The 18,843-nt window shown below is 57.2% G+C and overlaps 1 protein-coding gene across 7 annotated transcripts in view; it reads left to right on the forward strand.

Annotated features, from left to right (window-relative positions):
* Nucleotides 1–407: 407 nt before the first annotated feature.
* Nucleotides 408–18,843, forward strand: part of PTDSS2 (phosphatidylserine synthase 2) — a 29,875-nt gene continuing 11,439 nt past the window's right edge. For 4 of the 7 annotated variants that reach the window (XR_013829455.1, XR_013829456.1, XM_079929402.1 and 1 more), the window contains exons 1-3: nt 408–1,020; nt 8,235–8,336; nt 15,575–15,657. Coding sequence is in view for 2 of the 7 variants with exons in the window: in XM_079929402.1 (XP_079785528.1) it covers nt 641–1,020; nt 8,235–8,336; nt 15,575–15,657 (565 nt within the window). In the remaining 5 variants the exon portion in view is untranslated. Of the gene's footprint in view, nt 1,021–8,234; nt 8,337–8,433; nt 8,537–15,574; nt 15,658–18,843 lie in introns of those variants that run through there. The other 3 variants (XM_079929406.1, XM_079929404.1, XM_079929405.1) reach the window with 3 other exon arrangements.

The following is an 18,843-nucleotide window of genomic DNA, read 5'->3' on the forward strand; positions in this document are numbered from 1 at the left end:
GGTGGCTTCTCGTTGCGGAGCACAAGCTCTAGGCGTGCGGGCTTCAGTAGTTGTAGCTCGCGGACTTTAGAGCGCAGCCTCAGTAGTTGTGGCACATGGGCTTAGTTGCTCTGCGGCATGTGGGATCTTCCCAGACCAGGGCTTGAACCCGTGTCCCCTGCATTGGCAGGCGGATTCTTAACCACTGTGCCACCAGGCAAGTCCTGCCGGACTTTTTCAAGTGGGTCAGAGCTAAATGTTTTTGCATGGGGCTCTGTCTACATTAATAATTTGAGTCAACCAAGATCAGCATGTCTACTACTTTCTTAAGAACTACTCTCCGGCCATGAAGAGGACTCTACAGGCTGGAGTCTGGAGCTCCGAATGGAGACTGGGGAGAACAAGCCTGGGCCCAGGGTGTTGAGAAAGGGGGAGTGCTGGTGGCGCGCCGGCGGGGCAGGCCGCCTGGGGAGGAGGGTCTGCGCGGAGCTCGGGGAAGACCGCGGGCGAGGAGGGTCTGGGGCAGCCCGGGCGCCCCAGCAGTATAGGGAGACCTCGCTCTTCCCGCAACTTTGCCGCGCTGGTTACCTAGCAACCAGGCGGCATCCCTCCCAGCAAGCACTGCCTCTAACGCACGACGTTGGGGACTACGAATCCCAGCATGCCTCGCGCCCAGGCGCTCGGACTACAGGTCCCACAATGCACCGCCCGCCCTTTTCTTGCCGCCCCCCGCCTCTGCTCTCTGGAGACCCTGCGGAACGAGCGCCGCGACCCTTTCCCGGCGCTCTTCGCGCGGTCTCGCGGTGACTCTGGTGCGTGGGGTCAAGGCGCGGGGCAGAGCTGCTGGGGTCGGGGCGTCATGCGGAGGGGTGAGCGCAAGGGTGCCGAGGGGCCGCGGCCGGGGTCCCCTGTGCCCGTGGGCAAGGCCTCGCTGGAGGAGCCGCTGGACGGCGCGGCCGCGGGCCGAGCGAGCGGGCCGGCCGCTGGCCGCCGCAGCACCGAGTCAGAGGTCTACGACGACGGCACCAACACCTTCTTCTGGTGAGGGACGGTGGTTCGCTTCAGTGCCGGCTGGGGTCGCGAGGGGCGTGGCCACGTCGTGCGGGTTGGGGGTGCCCGCAGGACCCCGGGACCGGCCCCTTGCTGCTGCAGTCCCGACCCGGCCTCCCCGGTGGTCCAGCCCCTCATCTCTGCCCCCTGCCCCCTATCCTGGGAGGACTTGGCTCCGAAGTCACCTCAGAAAGGCTTTTCCTGCCCTCCCTGTCTGCAGTCCCCCTCTGCCCTCCGTCGTGATCCCTTTCGCTGACGGTGCTGATGCCGTGTGAAATGATCGTCTCCTTCCCCGGCACGTGGCGGTAATATGGACACCTTACTCCGCGCCAGGAGCTGAGCGAACGAGTGTAGAGGAAGGCTCTTCCTCTCTTTAGTGACTCCTCGCCAGGCCAGCCCTTTGACCCCTGTGCATTTCGGTCCCGGCCAAGCCTCGGGATCAGGCTGCCCTCTAGTCTACCTTCGCGGGGGTCAGGGAGGGAGGGGCCGCCAGGAGCAGAGTTGGAAGGGTTCATGATGTTGCTTTAGGCCGAGTTGGGCACTTCTGCGTTTGAGGGTCCAGGAAAGCAGTCTTGGACCAACAGGTCCCAGGTGTGGCTCGTGCACCTGGTGGCTCAGTGACCTTGGGCTACCCTTCGCCAGTCTGAGCTTCTCTTTCCTTGCTTCTTAGAGGCACAAACCCCATACGCTAGAAAGTGTGCTTCTTGAGAGGAGGGCTGTGGCCGTTCCATGCTGTTCAGTTCACGGCCACCTAAAGTTGTATCCCGTGGTAGGCCCTGGGGACATTTGTGGCTTTGGTGCCAAGAGAGCTCATGGGAGAGACAGACGTGTAGGCAGCAAGGATGCCATGTGGAAGCAGCTCCTCAGAGAGGGAGCCCGGAACCGCAGAGAAAGTGCGATCAGGAAAGGAGGAGAGCCTGATGGAGCCACTGGACAGTCGGCGAGGTGCCGCACAGCTGGAAACCTCAGGGGAGGTGCACGTGGGGCCACTGGTGTCTTGCTTGTATCTGACTCGGGAGAGACAGGGAAGCGGATGTGGTGGGGGAGGCATCCCTGCATCTAGCGAGGTCGGGATCTTCCCTGTGGGTGTGGGCAGCTGCTGGGGGTGGCCACCCAGCCCTGCTCTGGGAAGATACTGTGCTCCAGTGGCCTGGAGCCAGGGGGAGGGGGAGAGGGGTGGGGTGCCCTCCTCGGCGGGGGTGTGGCCCCAGAGCTAGAGACATTCTGTGAGTGGACCAGGCGTCTCCTGCTCTGGGGACAGGGCCCCTTCAGACTTCAGGACAGAGGGCACCGTCCTCCGACAGCCCGGCTGGTGACCACAGGAGGGAGACTGAGGTTCTGGAGTGGTGGCCAGGCTTGCTTTCCTTTCCCATTCATTCAGTGCATATTTTGGGGGTGCCAGTTGCTGTTCTAGGGGATACAACAGAGAACTAAACAAGAAACTTAGGTTCTGGCACAAGACTGGAGCCTCAGAAGGCTCAGCATGTTGGCCAAGGGGGTGCTGAGCGGTGCTCACAGAAGCCAGAGGGTAACGAGGGCACGTGCGGGTTTCTTTAGAAGCACAGAGCAGCGGCCCGCGGGTCCCTGCCCACGGGGACACAGAAAGGCCTGCCGTAGCTGCGCTCACTTGTGGGGAGGCCTGATGGAGCCAGGAGGGCGTGCCGCGGGGCCGCCAGTTCCGGGTACTGGCCTCCTGGGCGGGTGTCTGCAGCCTTTGCACTGCAGGTGTGTGGGCTGCTGGCGTGTGTGGTTGTTGCTGCGTCCCGGGCCTCTGCCCTCACCTGTGCAGGGGAAGAAGCTTCACGTTTCCTCAAGGCAGGTAACCAGATGCTCACCTGGCGAGAATGACTTATTTTTACTTGTAGGGCCCAGCCACTTACCTTTTTCTGAGTCTCTCATCATTGGCTTGCTGTGCTGGGATTTTAAGAACTCTTTATTTTGAGTTTTAGGGAGTTTTATTAATGGATGTTACCAAAAAATTAACCTAAAGACTAAAAAGTATGTATTTGTGGAAACGACTGTATGTTCCAAAATTATTTGAAAGAACTCTTGCATGTTCAAAACCTTGTTTTTACAGTTTTCGTTTCCAAAAGGAGCTTGGGCTTCTTGGGGGCCATGTATGAGGATTGTGAGCTTCTTTGGCATTATTTGTCAGCCACAGAGTATGGAATTAGGATTCAGCTGTGGAGCCCAAGGCTGGGCTGCCCCAAACTGGACCTCGGGGAAGGGGCAAGAGGACCGCTGGGGTCTGCGGTGGCACAGACACCACCTCTTCTGCCAGTCGTGGTTGTCTTTATCGGGGAACACCTGGTGGAAACGTTCAGGACAGCAGACACAGTGCAAAGATGCGGCAGCTCAATTTGTCTGAAAATTGTCTGGACGCTCTCGGAGACCCGGTGCCCCGACGGGTGCCTCTGGACGTAGCCACCTATAGGTGGAAGATAGGTGAATCGCCGTTGGGTCACCACGCTTCGAGTCAGGAGCAAGATGGATGGCTGTGACATTTTGGAAATGCTCACTGCATGCTCACATCTTACAGCATTGAGCGTTTGGTGAGCGCGGGCTCTGCTGTCAGCAACACGTCTCACAGTAGCTGTGAGGACCTGCGGGGTAGATCTTAGACGCCCCACGTACCTCAGTCAGTGTGTGTTGGGGTTTGCCAGCTTCGCCCACATCAGGGCAGCATGACTTGCCAGCTGGTGCCTTTTTGGTCCTGCTGGTCAGCAGGCCAGGAGGGTCGGTGGCCCCAGGTGCCTCTCGCAGGCCTGGGACAGGCCTTCTGGTCTTGACGTTACCTGGCCAAGCCGCCGCTGTGCACTCAGTCTTGCAGCCACATCTTTGTACCTTCTCTGATTGGTTTGGCAGGCTGCCTCCCTGCCCGCTCGGCCTATGAGTATGGTCACCTCTATAGACAGGGGCTGACAACTGGGTATTTTCCGCTCGCCGTGGCAGGGAGCCTGCTGTCTTCATGCCCTCAGCCTGGCCCAGTGGCTGGAGTCACAGGATTTACGACCCATCTCTCCCTGTGCCTGGATCCCCACGTCATCTGTTAGTCACTCAACCAAACGGTGCATTTGTCTTCCTGGGCACCGGGAACTAGGAGCAAGAGGTCGTTGCCCAGCTCTGGCATCCGAGAGGGACATGGAATCTTCCCTGCTGTCCTGCGCCCCCGACCTGTTGTTTTTATCACATCTCTGTGGCCACAGTGAACATGCAGAGCTTTTCCAGCCCAGCATCGTCGCTTTGCCACATCAGGTCCATCTCAATCCGTCTGGCCTCTCCCCTTGGGCTCTGGTGGTCCCCGTCACACAGTGTTCGTGAGGACAGTACCTGCTCTGCCCAGCCTTCCCATCTCAGCGGCTCCGTCTTGCTTCCTGGCCACCTAGTTTCCTTCTAGTCTCACTTCCCTTCTGCCTGGAGACCTTCCTGGAGCGAGTGATTCTTTTAGAGCAGGTCTGCCGGCACCGGATTCTCTACTTCTTCCTCCATCCGTGAATGTTTAGTTCACCTTCGTTTCTCAAGGGTGTTTTTGCTGTACGTGGGATCCTGGTTTAACATTTCTTTTCTTTCGCTGCTTTACAAATTTTGTCCCACTTCCTCTGGCCTCCGTGGTTTCTGAGGAGAAATCGGAGCTCAGACTTGGTGTTTGAGCTGAAGAGAAGCCTGGTGAGGAGTCTGTGCTGTGGCGGCTGAAAGCAGGGGCCTTTGGGACCAATTGTCACATCCTGATTTCTGACTTTATGCCTGTTTTTTGCTTTTTTCCTCTGGAAATGCTCACCAGGGTAGGCGTGACTCTGCCTCTTGGGGCAGGCAGTGGGCATTCTGGAGCTCAGGGGACCGGGCCTGCCTGCCGGCCTGCCTGCCAAGGGTGCTGTCCCGTGGCTCCGCCCACGGCCCGCCAGGCACGTCTACACAGGCCTGGAGCTGAACCCCGCCGGCCCTGAGCGGTTCTGCTCAGTCACGCTCGGCCGGCTTGGGCTCCACGTCCCGTCCAGCACGTCAGCTGTACCTTCTGGGCAGATCCAGACCAGCCACTCCCAGCATCTCCTGCCGCCCTGGAGGGTCGCGAGGCAGCCCCGTCTGCTCTGGGCTCTGCAGCGGCTCTTGCCCCACCGACGTGAGTCCGGGCCTCCCAGGGCGGGACCCCCTCCTCCAGCCATGGTGGCCCCTCAGCCCTTTGCTCTCGCGTTGCTGGCCTGGACCTGCGTCCCCAGGTGTCCTGCGTGAGGCCCTCCCTAATTCTGCACCCCACCCCACCCCGCTTCGTTGACTCCATACCCAGCCCTCCGTGTGTCTTGCTGTGTTGGAACGACAGCTCAGGGAGACAGGGTTGGGGTTTGTTGGCACCTGGTAGCTGCTCTGCGCCGCTTAGCGTCTGTGTCACTTAGGCCCACTGGCCCTGGGTCTCATCACCTCACGGCGAGGGTTCATGAGGTGATACAGGTGTGCTAGAGGCACCCTGAGCAGGGCTCAGACCCCAGACCCTCACCACCGAGCCGCGTGACCCTGACATTGCCGTTTATAGCTCTGACCAGCCTCAGGGGCCAAGGTGACAGACAGGCCCGTGACTTACCGTTGTCACCCTCATAATCCAGATGCCCTCGGTCCCTGGTGGGTTCTCAGTGACTCTTGTTCTCCCTGCTAAAATCTGATGTCCCCTCTGGGGTGGGAAGGGTGGGCCATGTCCTAGACCCAGGAGAGGCAGCTGAGTCCCTCTGTGTGTAGGTGTTGGCTAATGTCCAGCAGAGGATCAGTTTCTAGGTCACCACATCCAGAGAACCTGAGGAGTGAAGGTCTAAGGTAGGACCTTATACTGTAGTCTGTGTGCTGTAATTATTCCACAGATCTCTCGGGCACTGAAATGTTTACTATACAGAGTTCAGCTGAAAGGCTGAGATTTTCCTGAAGTTCCCTCATGGCCTAGGACTCAAATGTGAATATGTTAACATTGAATTTTATGAAAATAGTTAAAATAGGAGTTTTTTTCACTTCTAATAGTTTTAAATGCCAGTATTGTGAAATATGGCAAAAGAATGTGCTCTCTGCTTTCTTTACTTGCAGCTAACTTATCTGAACATGACTGTTTTTGTTTTCACAAAGAAAATAAAATTTAAGTGAAGGGCGTAACACCTGAATAGATGGAGAGATACTCATTGTCTTGTGGATGGGGAACTCTCATCTAGTTGTGACTCATCGGTTCTTCCAGGGCTAATTTATAAATTCAGTTCAGGGCTTCCCTGGTGGCGCAGTGGTTGAGAGTCCGCCTGCCGATGCAGGGGACGCGGGTTCGTGCCCCGGTCTGGGAGGATCCCATGTGCCGCGGAGAGGCTGGGCCCGTGAGCCATGGCCGCTGAGCCTGCGCGTCCGGAGCCTGTGCTCCGCAGCGGGAGAGGCCACAACAGTTAGAGGCCCGCGTACCGCAAAAAAAAAAAAAAAATTCAGTGCAGTTCCAATTAGAATCCTACTAGAATTATTTGTGGCAGCTGTCAGACTGATGTCACAGTTAAGATGGGAGAGGAAATATGCAAGAATAATCGGGATGGAGAAGAGGGCTGGTCTGCCGGACGTCGGGATGGGCTCTAGCTATGGTCCAGGTCTCTAGCGCCAGTCTAATCTCATGCAGCCCCACTCTTGCTTTTTAGAAAATTACTTGAATCGAGGTACGATTGCTTTCCATGACACACACCCACTTGAGGGTCCATATCCACACTCCAGCGCCTTACACATGGTGCCCACCACCGGGGTAGGGATGCAGGACATTCCACCATCTTGGAAGCTGCTGCCCTAGCACCTCCCCCGCCAATCTGCCATCCATGCTCTATCGCCACCTCTTGTGAGTCTTGTCGGTGGAAACAGACAGCAGGTTGCTTTCATGCCTGGCTGTCAGCATGGGGTTAACGTCCACGTACAAGTCTTTGAATGGACATATGCTTTCATTTTTCACGAGTAAACACTTGGAAGGAATGGCTGGCTTGGGTGACAGACTCTGTTTAACTTTGTGAGAAACTGGGAAGCTTTTTCAAAGCGGCTGCACCCTCTTGCAGCCCCACCTGGAACGTGTGTGTTGGTGGCTCCGCGTCCTCGCGAGGACCCTTCCTCGAAGGCACTCGTGCCGTCCGTGATCCCGTCCCGGGGCGGGCGCTGCTGACGGCCATGCTGCATGTCTGCTCCCACGACGACCAGGGATGCTGCACATCTTTTCGTGTGGTATTGGCCATTTGTTGATCTTTTTCTTTGACGTGTGTGTTCAGTCTTTCGTTCCTGTTTTGGGAGATCGTCTTTATCGTTGAGCTGTAAGAGCTCTCTGTGTGTTCTGGGTACAAAGGCCTTTGTCGGGTGTACGTGTCATCAGTGTTTTCTCCTGGCTGGTAGCTGGCTTTTTCGTTTCTTCACTGCGTGTTTCACGGAGTTTTGACAGGAGGCCAGTACTGGGCTCGATGCTTTTCGTGTGTTTGTTCACTCGTCTTCAGGGTGCCCTTCAAGGCTGGAGGTGCCCTCGTTTAGAAATGCAGGGCTGCATCGTCTCTCCACGGACACGGAAGCTGGGCCTCTTGCCCCTCTGCAGGCAGTTGTTCAGCGCAGAGGGGCCCGGGCGGGTATGTGACCGGGCGGCGTGCGGTCTGGTGCTGGACTTGTCGTGGGCCCTGGTTCCAGGAGAGGCCTCCCGCTGCCTGCCGAGCGCCGCCCCTTTCCCACATCGGGGCTCTGGAGGCCCAGCCAGGGTGGGCAGGCGGAAGCGGGGAGCCCATGTCTCAACCCCACCGGGCAGCCATCTCTCTGCCCGGTCTTCTGGGCCGGCGGCTGTGGCCGGCCCGCGCTCTTCTTGCTCTGGCCCTGGGGCCTCTCTCTGCCGCCAGTGCTCCGCTGTCATCCCGGCGAATCTCTCAGCCGTGGTCACTTCATGAGTCACGAGGTTGGTCTCGGGGCGATCTTGCTCGGTGCCCGGAGCCCACTTAACCGGCCGCCTGGTCCCTCTGAAGCAGAGCCACCTGCCCGGGACGCCTCGAGCCAACGCGCCGTCCACTCTCCCCGCCCGAACGGGCCGCCGCGCCAGCAGAGCACCGTCTGGGAGTCACGCAGCCGTAGCTGGCGCTCGGGGGATTTTGAGCTGGAGGTCGAGGGCCGAGCTCGCTCCTCTGGCGGCCCGTGGCGCCGCGGTCCCACGCGTGCTTTCCGTGCACCGACGCGGGCTGTTTGCGTTGCAGGCGGGCCCACACCCTGAGCGTGCTCTTCATCCTCACCTGCGTGCTGGGCTACGTGACACTGCTGGAAGAGACACCGCGGGACACGGCCTACAACACCAAGAGGTACCGGCCCGGCCCAGCCTCGCTCCACGCGGCTGGCGGGGTCTCTGAGTGCTGCGTGCACTTTCAGCCCCTCTTCTGCCCGTCCCCATCCCTGGGATCGACAGCACGGCTCCCGTGGGACCCCCTGCTCATGCTGCATTTGCGCGCGAGAAACCAGAAGGTGCTGTGGCGGCTCCAGGGAGGGGTCTGAAGGGGTTCAGGTCAGTTCCGATGGGGCGGCTTCCCCACACATCCCACCCTCAGTACCCCAGGCCCCCCCACCTGAGTGTGCCGCAGGTCAGCTCAGTTCTGACACCATCCCAGGCAGTGCCAGGCCCCACGGTCCCGGGCTCGGTCCGGCCAGACTTCATCCCCTCCCCACTTAGACCCCAGTCGCAAGAGCGGTCGTCACCTGACGGGCTGTAAACCATAGGTTCCCACCGCCTCCTCCTTGGGTGCAATTAATTTGCTAGGGCGGCTCAAAGAACTCAGAGAAGCATTTTACTTATTTATTATCAAAGGTTTTTTCATAGAAAAATGGAGGAACAGCTAGATGGGAGAGATGCGTAGGGCAAGGTGTGGGGATGGGACGCAGAGCGTCCATGTGGTCACCAGCCCGGGGGCTCTGAACCCCCGTGCTGCTGGGGTTTAGGGAGGCCCTCATCACATGGCGTGATTGATTAAATCACTGGCCACTGGCGATTGACTTAATCTTTACCCCTTCCCAGGGGTCTGGGGGTAGGACGGAGAGTTCCAGACCAGCCCTCCAGTCGTCTGCTTGGCCCCCTGGCAACCAGCTCCCATCCGGAGGTGGGGTCCAAAAGTCACCTCGTTAACATAACAAAAGATACTTTTGTAGCCCTCAGCGCTTGGGCAGTACCAGGGGTTTTAGGAGCTCTGGCCTGAAACAGATGAAGACCAAATACGCATCTCTTGCTCTAAATCACAATCTCACAGTGACCGTGAATTTGAGTGGCTGGGCTTTCTGTGAGGCCAGGGGTGGTGCCCACCAGCTAGCACCATTCTTCTACACTCTGTTGACTAGAAGACTTTTTGAAACTTTTAAACTGGCTTTAGGAGTCTGGTGGTCCATCTCCTCCAGGGCAGGAAGTGGGTAGACTGTCTTTCCAGCATTATCTCCAGAAATAGACCAGCTGGTAGGTTTGTGTCCTTTGCCTGAATCCCATGGATTCTGGAGGCAGTCTCAGAAGTGCGTGGGGAAGACTAGCTGGTTTCAGAACTCGTTTCTGTGCACTTTCTATGCTGGACGGACTCACCTCTCCCTCTCTGGTGCCATGAAGCCCCTGTTGCTGTTCTGATCCTGGGGCCCAGGCTCCACCTGCTGTGGTGGGACAGCTAGAGGAGGCCAGGCAGGGACAGAGGTGGAGGGCGGCATCCGGAGCCCAGAGGTGGCAGGAGACCATTGGTCAGCTTTGGGTGGTGGGCTGGGCTCGTACACCTTCACCCTTGGGGTCCAACCCTCCGCCTGGACTGTGGTGTAGACGCCTGGGTCCAGGACACCAGGAGGTGTGTGTTACCCTCCCCTGTAAGGCGCAGGCCTGGCAGCAGGGGTCGTGGAGCCCAGAGCAGAGGAGGGAGCTGGGCTGCTCTTTGGGCCCCTCTGGGTGGGTCTCTGAGGGGGACGCTGGGCCTGTGGACCTGGAGACGGAGCCCCACGTCTGCCTCGAGGGGGTTTCCAGCTGGAACCTGGCCTTTCCTGTGCGTTTGTTTGCCAGCACGTGGTTACGGAGGGTTTGCAGCGTCTGCTGGGCACAGCCAGGCAGGGAGGATCAAAAAGGTAGAGCTTGGTCACACTGAAGAGGTGTCCTCACGTGGCTGTGAAGTTGGGCTAGAGATGAGCAGTTGGGACGTCACAGGGCAAGACCAGTCACAAGGACGAGCGGGCCCCCCCCCCAGCAAGAGTGGGCCCAGCAGCGTGTCCCGGGATGCCTCCCGAGGCAGGGGCCCAGGCGAGTCACAAAGCCTTGCTGCCCTGGGCCCTGCCCTGCACCCAGGGGCCCAGGGACTCAGACCCCCAACGCCGAGGGGGCTTGTTGGCCTCGTCCGGGACAGCAGCTGTGGAGCCGGGTGGGTGCTTCCCCACCTCTTCTTCCTGCACTGGCCTTTCTCCTGAGCTGTTTCTGCCCGAGCAAGGTTGGCACAGTGAGCCCAGAAGGTGCCACCGAGAGGGCCACCTGAGTCCCCTCCCTGGGGTCCCCTGTGTGATTTCATTGAAGGCGGGGCCGGGGGAAGGCAGGGGCACAGAGGAGCTGCCGCCTGGCCCTGTACGGCTGCTGGCGGTGCCTGGAGCCTACTTCTAGGAGCCTGGAGCCCCGCCCTCACCTGTCTGAGGCTCTGCGGCTTCTTCCAGGGACAGTCACATACACGTGTGGGTTCATTTCTGCTGAGTCCACTCTCACCCCCGTGGACCCCAGAGTGGCCCACAGCCTGCCCCCCGCGTCAGCACATCTGCCTGGGCTGTGATGAGGTCCCCCCGGTCTCGGGAGGCCGCTGGGCTGCTGATTTTTATTACGTCAGAGCTTTTGATGCTCTCAGGGGAAGGTTTTGTATATGTAAAATACTTCCCAAAGGTTACGGCTTTTTTTTTAATTTAATATTTACGTTGTTAAAAATCTAGGAAATTGGTTCGTTTCCCTTAAGCTTTCCATTTCACCTTGTGTGTCATTGTGGATCTAACAAGTTCTGTCACTTTAAGGGAGTAGATTTTTCTTCCTAGGCCAACTTTATTGTTGTGTCATTTAATATAACATGCACGTAATTAAAACGTGTGGCTTATCTACGTGCCACAACTAGGTGGAGGTACGCGCTGAGTTTCCTCTGAGGGCCGCGGTTAGTCTGCCCTGCTGGCCACAGGCTACCACCGATCTGTCCCCACAGGCCCTTCTTGCCTGTTGTACAGTGTCATCCAGCATGCGCCCTTGTGTCTGGCCCCTCCCACTCGGCATGATGGTTTTGTGACACCCACGTTGCCGTGTCTGTCAGCAGTCATCCTGGTCCATTGCCAAGGGGTGGTCCACCGTGTGGACACGCCACAGTTCCTTGATCCATTGTCTGTTGGTGACATTGGGATGTTTACATATATATACACATGTGCATGTGTAAATGTGTAAATAAATCAATACATGTACAATATAAAATATTTTGCATATTTGTAATGTGTAGAAATATAATGCATTCACAGTACTGAAGCACAGAGGCAGAGGCCTGACCGTAAAGCTGTGCAGTGGTGGTCAGGACAGTGGTGCTGGCAGAGGCTGGACAAGTAGAGAGCCCAGAAGTAGCCCCATGCAAAGAGGAGCAAAGGCAAGTCAGCGGAGAAAGGAGAATTTTCAACAAAATAATCTAGATACAGACCTTACACTTTTCACAATAATGAATTCGAAATGGATTATAGACCTAAATAGAAAATAGAAAACTGTAAAACTTGAAGAAACGTGGGAGAAAATCTGGTGACCTTGAGTTTGATGATGCCTTTTTTTTTTTTTGGCCTCGCCGTGACGCATGTGGGATCTTAGTTCCCTGACCAGGGATCAAACCCGCGCTCCCTGCAGTGGAAGTGTGGAGTCTTAACCAGTAGACCTAACCACTGGACCGCCAGGGAAGTCCCAATGACTTTTTAGATAGAACACCAAAAGCATGATGCATAGAAGAAAAAACTGATAAGTCGGACTTGATTAAAATTAAAAACTTCTGCTCTGCAAAACATAACAAAGAAAAGACAAGCCACAGGCTGGTGGGAAATGTTTGCCAAATACGCGTCTGATGAAGTATTGTGTTCACTGTGCAGAGAGCTCTTGAAGCTCGGCGGGAGGAAAACCAGCAGCACAGTTCCAAGCCGGGCAGAAGGTCTGGACGGACACCAAAGAGGACACAGTGCGTGAAAGGACGCGCTCAGCGCCATGCATCAGCTTGGAGACGCCACTACACACCTGCTCGAGTGGCCAGGATTGAAAACACGGCAACAGCGGGCGCTGGCGAGGACTGAGCAACAGGAACTCTCATCCATCACCGGCAGGAACATGAATGGGGCAGCCGCTTTGGAAGACGGTTGGAGACTCCCTCAGAGAACTAAACAGAATCCAGCAGCTGTGCGCCTTGGTATTTACCCAGAGGAGCTGAAAACTTAAGTCCACACCCAAACAGGGACGTTTGTAGCGGCTTTGTTCACAATCACCAAAACTCGGAAGCCACCGAAATGTCCTTAGTGGGTGAATGGGTAAACAAACTGGTACCTTCATGCAATGGAATATCATTAAGTAATAAACAGAAAAGAGCTATCAAGCCATGGAGACAGAGACGAAGCTTAAATGCATATTGTTGAGGGAAAGAAGCCAGCCTGAAAAGGCTACATACTGTATGAGTCCAACGCTGTGACATGCTGGAAAAGGCAAAAACTATGTGATGGTAAGAAGATCAGTGGTTTCCGGGGCAGGGGGAGAATGAATGGATGGAGTGTGAGATTTTTTTAGGCTCTTGAAACTGTTCTGTTGATATTGTAATGGTGAATGCAGGACGCTGTGTGTTTGTCAAAACCCATAGGACTGAACAACACAAAGAGTAAACCTAAGTATGCAAATTTTAAAAATCATTTAGGGGCTTCCCTGGTGGTGCAGTGGTTAAGAATCCTTCTGCCAATGCAGGGGACACAGGTTTGAGCCCTGGTCCGGGAAGATCCCACATGCCACGGAGCAACTAAGCCCGTGCGCCACAACTTCTGAGCCTGCGCTCTAGAGCCCGCGAGCCACAACTACTGAAGCCCGCGCGCCTAGAACTCGTGCCCTGCAGCAAGAGAAGCCACTGCAATGAGAAGCCCACGCACCACAATGAAGAGTAGCCCCCACTCGCCGCAACTAGAGAAAGCGTTCGTGCAGCAACGAAGACCCAACGCAGCCAAAAATAAATAAATTAAAAAAAAAAAAAAAAGTCGTTTAAGAGGTGGAGGACCCCAGGAAGGAATGCAGACTGTGACAGGAGAACGTACAAAAGGTGCTGACCTGAGTCACTTTGGAAACGAGTGGGCTCTGTAGGCCTGAAGGCAAGGGACGTGCACACAGCACTGGGCTCTCGTGGTGAAGTTGTTTCCCGTGGGGCATGAGTCAACAGCCGTGTCCCTGCTGTACACGTGCGCTGGGATTGAACAGGAAAGTACACGGATGGTGGGGGCCGGGATTCTCACCCCGGAGGAGTGGGAGGTTACAGGCGACCAAGGGGAGAATGATCTTGGATAACAGATGCTGGTTGGAGACGTCAGTGAGAACTCACGTTCGTTTAATGTAGAGACAGGTGGTTACACACAGGAATATTTGTAACGTGTGTGTATGCAAGGTTGGCACGCACGTATCTTGTTGCTCTGTCAGCCGAGAGGGCCCAGAGGCAAGGAGTACTCGGGCCCCAGATCTTGGTTCCTAAGAGCATTCGTTCTCCAGCAAAGGAACCAGGCTCCCTGGACAAATGGCCGATTCCAGGGCTGCGACAGGGAACCCCCAAGATGGGCCTGGAGCGTCTTCTACCACCAGAAAGGAGGGAGGTGCTCAGAAACAAGAATACAAACCTCCACAAAGATGGGGCGTGTCAAAGCAGTACAGGAGCCGGATGAAAGCTCCTTGTGGCCAAAGCTGGAACAGTGTGAGCACCGATATCAATCAAGTATTGAATTATAACCCAGCGTGTGACGTAGGCACCCACAGCTCTGGGCTGATGTAAGGAATGACCGGACACATTAGTGAATCGGGGAGCAGAGACAAACCTCCTGCACAGAAGGTTTCCCATCAGGTTGCGGAGCTGCTCCCTGCCAGCTGTGCGGGGGCGGGGGGGCTCCCTCCCGAAGGCGAGGTGTGGAGGGGACCCGACAGACACACCTCTGCCTGGGGGTCAGGGTCGGCACCAACAATCAGAATCGTGTTGATGGTGTGTACCCTTGATATGATGTGAAGATGGTCCTTAACATCTGTGATCTCACTTCCAAAAATCCTACAGCCCTGATCTAATCATAAACAGCCCTGATCTAATAAAAAAGACAGCCTTCATTAAGGGGCATTCCACAAAATACCTGGCCGGTGTTCCTCAAAACTGTCCAGGTCATCAGAACAGGGCCAGTCTGAGAACCTGCCACAGGCCAGAGGAGCCTAAGGAGACTTGAGGACTGTCATGTGGAGCCCTGGATGGGGTCCTGGAATAGGAAAAGGACTTTAGGTAGAAAGTAAAGAAATCTGAAAGAAAAAACTGTGGACTTCAGTTACTGGATCAGTCTTGGTTCACTGACTGTGACAGCTGTCCCACGCTCACGGAGTGTGGGAAATTCTGTACTGTCTTTGTAACTTTTCTGTTCTAAAATTAAAAGATTATTTTAAAGTGTAATTTATTTGCTTTCCTCTAAAAGTCCTTCTGGGTGACAGATTTTCCCACATCATTCCCTTTGGGGCAGGAGGGTGTCTAGCGGCCCTTTCACCAGACCCTGGAAGGGTGACCGTTGCCCCCAGGGCAGCCTCACCTGCACCCCACCCCACCGCTGAGTGCCAGGGACAGGGCTTTGCATCCTCAGACCTGCTTCTGGGGACGGCGGCCTCAGGCGTCCCGTGAGAAGTGCGTCCGTGCACGGCAGCTTCATGTGCAGTCACCCAGGCCTGCGAACGCAAGACTGTGAACCCTTGTGGCGTGACAGTCCCCCGTGGGCGGGGTGAGCTGGGCCCGCCTTGCTCCTCTGTCGTGGGCAGGGGTGCCGTGTGTGTCTGCGTGGCTTTCACTCTGTTTCCTGGTGGGTTCCTGCTGGGACTGGATACGGTGGCCCCACAGGACGAAAGAGCTACTAGCGGGGCCCCAGCCTTGTTGGAGTGGGAAACCATTTGATCCTAATAATACCTTTCCATCTTAGGGCTTTAGTGAGCTCTGAATCATCCTGTATGGAATTTTAGGGGCTTTTTGTTTGTGTGTTTTTAGTGTGCCACACGTCTTAGTGACGTGGCTCTTGACGGTACACGTGACACAGCCCAGTGGCAGGGCCTTCTCCCCGGGCTGGCGCTGCCTCTGGGGCCAGGGCAGCAGTGCTGGGCCGCCAGCCTCTCTGCGGCCGAGCCTCTGCTCTGCCCTAACCGGGGGTCGGGGCCGTCCCCGTGGTGGGCGCCCGGGGTCCCTCCCGCCTCCCGCCGGGGAGGAGCCGACCGGCGCGTGGCGCTCCCGCGCTGAGGGCTGTGGCGCGTGGCGCTCCCGCACGCTGAGGGCCGTCTGTTCTTTATTTGCAGAGGTATCGTGGCCAGTGTTTTGGTTTTCTTATGTTTTGGAGTCACACAAGCTAAAGACGGGCCATTTTCCAGACCTCATCCAGGTAACTTGCCATTTCTTTCTCCGTGTGTGCCCGTGTGGCCGTGCTGTTCTGAGGGTCACTCTGTGTCTGTGCTGCTGCGTGTGAGTGTCCCGTCCCCCCTGGGGCCCCTCCCGGCTGGCCGGCTTCACCGCCACCTCGAAGCCCCTCCTCTTTGGGCGCTAGCCCCCGGGGACCCGCCCCCGCCCCCGCTCCTCCCCTGTCCCTGCCCTCTCTGTGCTAGTCAGAGGGGTCTCCCTGCAGGCGGAGGCGCCCGGGGCAGTCCAGTGCTCTTGGTGTGGCCTCGAGCTGGTGGTTGTGCCCCCCCGCTGTTGGGAGGCTCACAGGGCGCCATCCGCAGCCACCCCACCCACCCCGGAGTCGTGGGGCCTTCTGGCAACCCCTGGGACACCCCCTCACAGCTGGAGGGGCTCCAGCCTGTCCGGGCTCCAGCCTCCCCGAGGGGCCGGCTCTGGGGCAGGGGTGGTGAGTTTTCCTGAAGGGTCTCAATTTAGTAACGAGTTTCTATCTTATTAAGGGTGTGTATTTATCATAGAAAATTTGGAAAATACATAAAGTATTTTTAAATAAAGTATTTTTAAATATTTAAAATAAGGAAAATAACCACCGTTAAGATTTAATGAGTGTATATGCGTGTATACGTACACAAGTGTAAAAACAAGAAGTTGGCATCATACTGTATGTGTGGTTTTGTATCACGCAGTATTCACCTCAGGCTTAACACATGCATGCCCTTGTTAATTTTTCATTTGGGAACTGGACTTCTGATGGCTCCTTGTTTATCGTCATTTGAATGTGCTACCGTAGACTTAACCGGTCCTGCATGATCGTATACTCGGGGGTTTCCAGTTTCGTGGCAATACACCAGGCTGTAGTGAATTTCCACATGTACACTTCTGTGTACCTGTCTGATTATCCATGGGACCAAAGGTCCAGGGGGCGTAGCAGATGAAGGGCATGAGCATTTGGGGCTCCTGATGGGTGCTACCCAGTTGCCCCCTAGAAGGGGCGTATCTGTTCAGGGGCCAGCGAGCCAGGGGTTGTGAGCGAGGCCCCCGGGGGCTCTGCCCCCTCAATGCCTGGTGGGGACGTTGGTGCTGGGTGAAGCCTGTATGGTCCCTGCCCCCGGGGCAGCGTGAGCTTCCTGAGCCGAAGGGCACGGCCCCCACTGGGGGTTGGGGAGGGGCTGCAGGACCTTCTCCACCGTCTCCACTGGTGTGGGCCCGTCCAATCTTGCCTCAGAAGGGCGTGGACTCTTAACCAGAGCAACGGAAAAGTGAGCTGAAGTGTCAGAACCACCAGAGTCACAGTGAGAAACCAGGGGTGTTCAGTGCTCGTCCGACAGACTTGGAAGGGAGAACAGGAGCTGCCGGAAGCTCCCCAGAGGCTGTCGGTGGGTGGGGGCGCAGCGAAGTTCTCGTGGGCACCCGGCCCTGGACGAGCCGCGAGCAGGACAGACAGGGCCCTGCCCGCGTCATCCCGGGGCTTCAGCTTCAGGAAAGCTCCACGTGCGGCTCTGAGCGGTGTGAGTGTCAGGCCGGCTGCCCCTCTGGAGCGGGCAGTGCCGCGGTTTCCGAGCTGCCGTTCTGAGCGTGGCTCTGCCTTTCCTGAGTTTGGCTGCTGTGCGCACACCCTGTTTCTCTGCCAGTCTCGGCTTAGTTCACGGGGGGACCTGCCCCAGAGCACCGTCCAGGTGGCTTGTTCACCTGGTAGTTGGCAGGAGGTCCTCAGCCTCTCAAATCAGGTTACGTGTGCACACTGGCAGGAACGGACTCCACAAAGGAGGCGCCCTGGGGTCTCTGCGTGCCTCCCGCCCTCCTCTGGGCCCGGCTCAGGTAGCCACAGGGGGAGCAGACAGCCGACCTGTGTGGGGCGTTGCTGTATTTGCAAACGAGTTGGCTGCAGCTCCAGCTGGGGCTGCCACTGAAGAGGCCCCCTTGCCCTCGTGAGCGGCTCCCTGCAGAAGCTGGAGTAGACGAGGACGTTGCAGGTGCTGCTGAGGTGGCCGGAGCTGCTGCTCGGGCAGAAGATACGAGTGCGGGTCTGGGAGCAGGGCAGCCCGTGCTCAGGAGCCTCCGGGGTGGCTGGCGGAGAGCCGTAGCTGCAGCAGGGTGTGGGGACCCTGGCCGTGGGGAGGGGCGAGGACCCGCTGGCCACTTGGGGGCGGCAGGCCTGGGTCCTGGTGGGCTCTGCGGGGTTCTAGTGGTGGGGAGTCTGAGCAGAGTGGGGGTGGCTGGGGCAGGGACAGCGCAGCCTTCATGGGAGGAGGCGGCCGTCCCCGCAGCTGGGCAGCCACACTCGGCCGCCCCAAGTCCCTGCTCCACAGCCCTCGACCTGCTGCTGCAGCCTTGAACCAGGGAGAATTTTCCAGGTTTTTCCTGTCTTCAAGGGCACGAAGAATAAGCCTGTCACCTCGGCTGTTTACGTCCGTTGTCTCGGAACACGTTAGCCCACCTTCCCAAGAACTCAGCCACGTTTGTATTTCCTGCCCGTGCGAGGCTGGATTCTCGTCAGTCTCCGGGGCGGTTTTTCCCCCGGCAAGCGGGTTAGGCCCAAGGCCTGAGGGTGCCGGGCTGGCCCCGGAGCCTGGCGTGTGTGCAGTTCTCACCCTCTTCTGGCACAACAGGCCCCGCACCCCTGCCGCTCACCTGCCCGGCTGCCTGTACCCTGGGTCCGCACTGAAGCGGGGGCGGGAGAGCACGTGGTGCTGTCACAGATCCTGGAATAGCTGTGGAAGAGCCGTGGCCAAGCCGTGTGTCTCCAGTTTGTGAGCACGGCTTGTTTTTTTAATTCAAGGTGAATTAGCTTTTAAAAGTAGGCTGGTGGTTTATTTTTTCTTCACAGACATAAGCATAGGGTAAGCAGATATCTTATTATTTATTTTATTATTTATTTATTTGTTTTTTAGCTGCGTTGGGTCTTCGTTGCTGCGCACGGGCTTTCTCTAGTTGCGGCGAGCGGGGGCTACTCTTCGTTGCGGCACGCGGGCTTCTCGTTGCAGAGCACGGGCTCTAGGCGCACAGGCTTCAGTAGTTGTGGTCCGCGGGCTTCAGTAGTTGCAGCACGTGGGCTCGGTATTTGTGGCACGTGGGCTCTGGGGCAGGTGGGCTTCAGTAGTTGTGGCTCGCAGGCTCTAGAGCACAGCCTCAGTAGTTGTGGCGCACGGGCTTAGTTGCTCTGCGGCATGTG

The sequence above is a fragment of the Stenella coeruleoalba genome, assembly GCF_951394435.1.
Source record: "Stenella coeruleoalba genome assembly, chromosome: 8".
Lineage (NCBI taxonomy): Eukaryota > Metazoa > Chordata > Mammalia > Artiodactyla > Delphinidae > Stenella > Stenella coeruleoalba.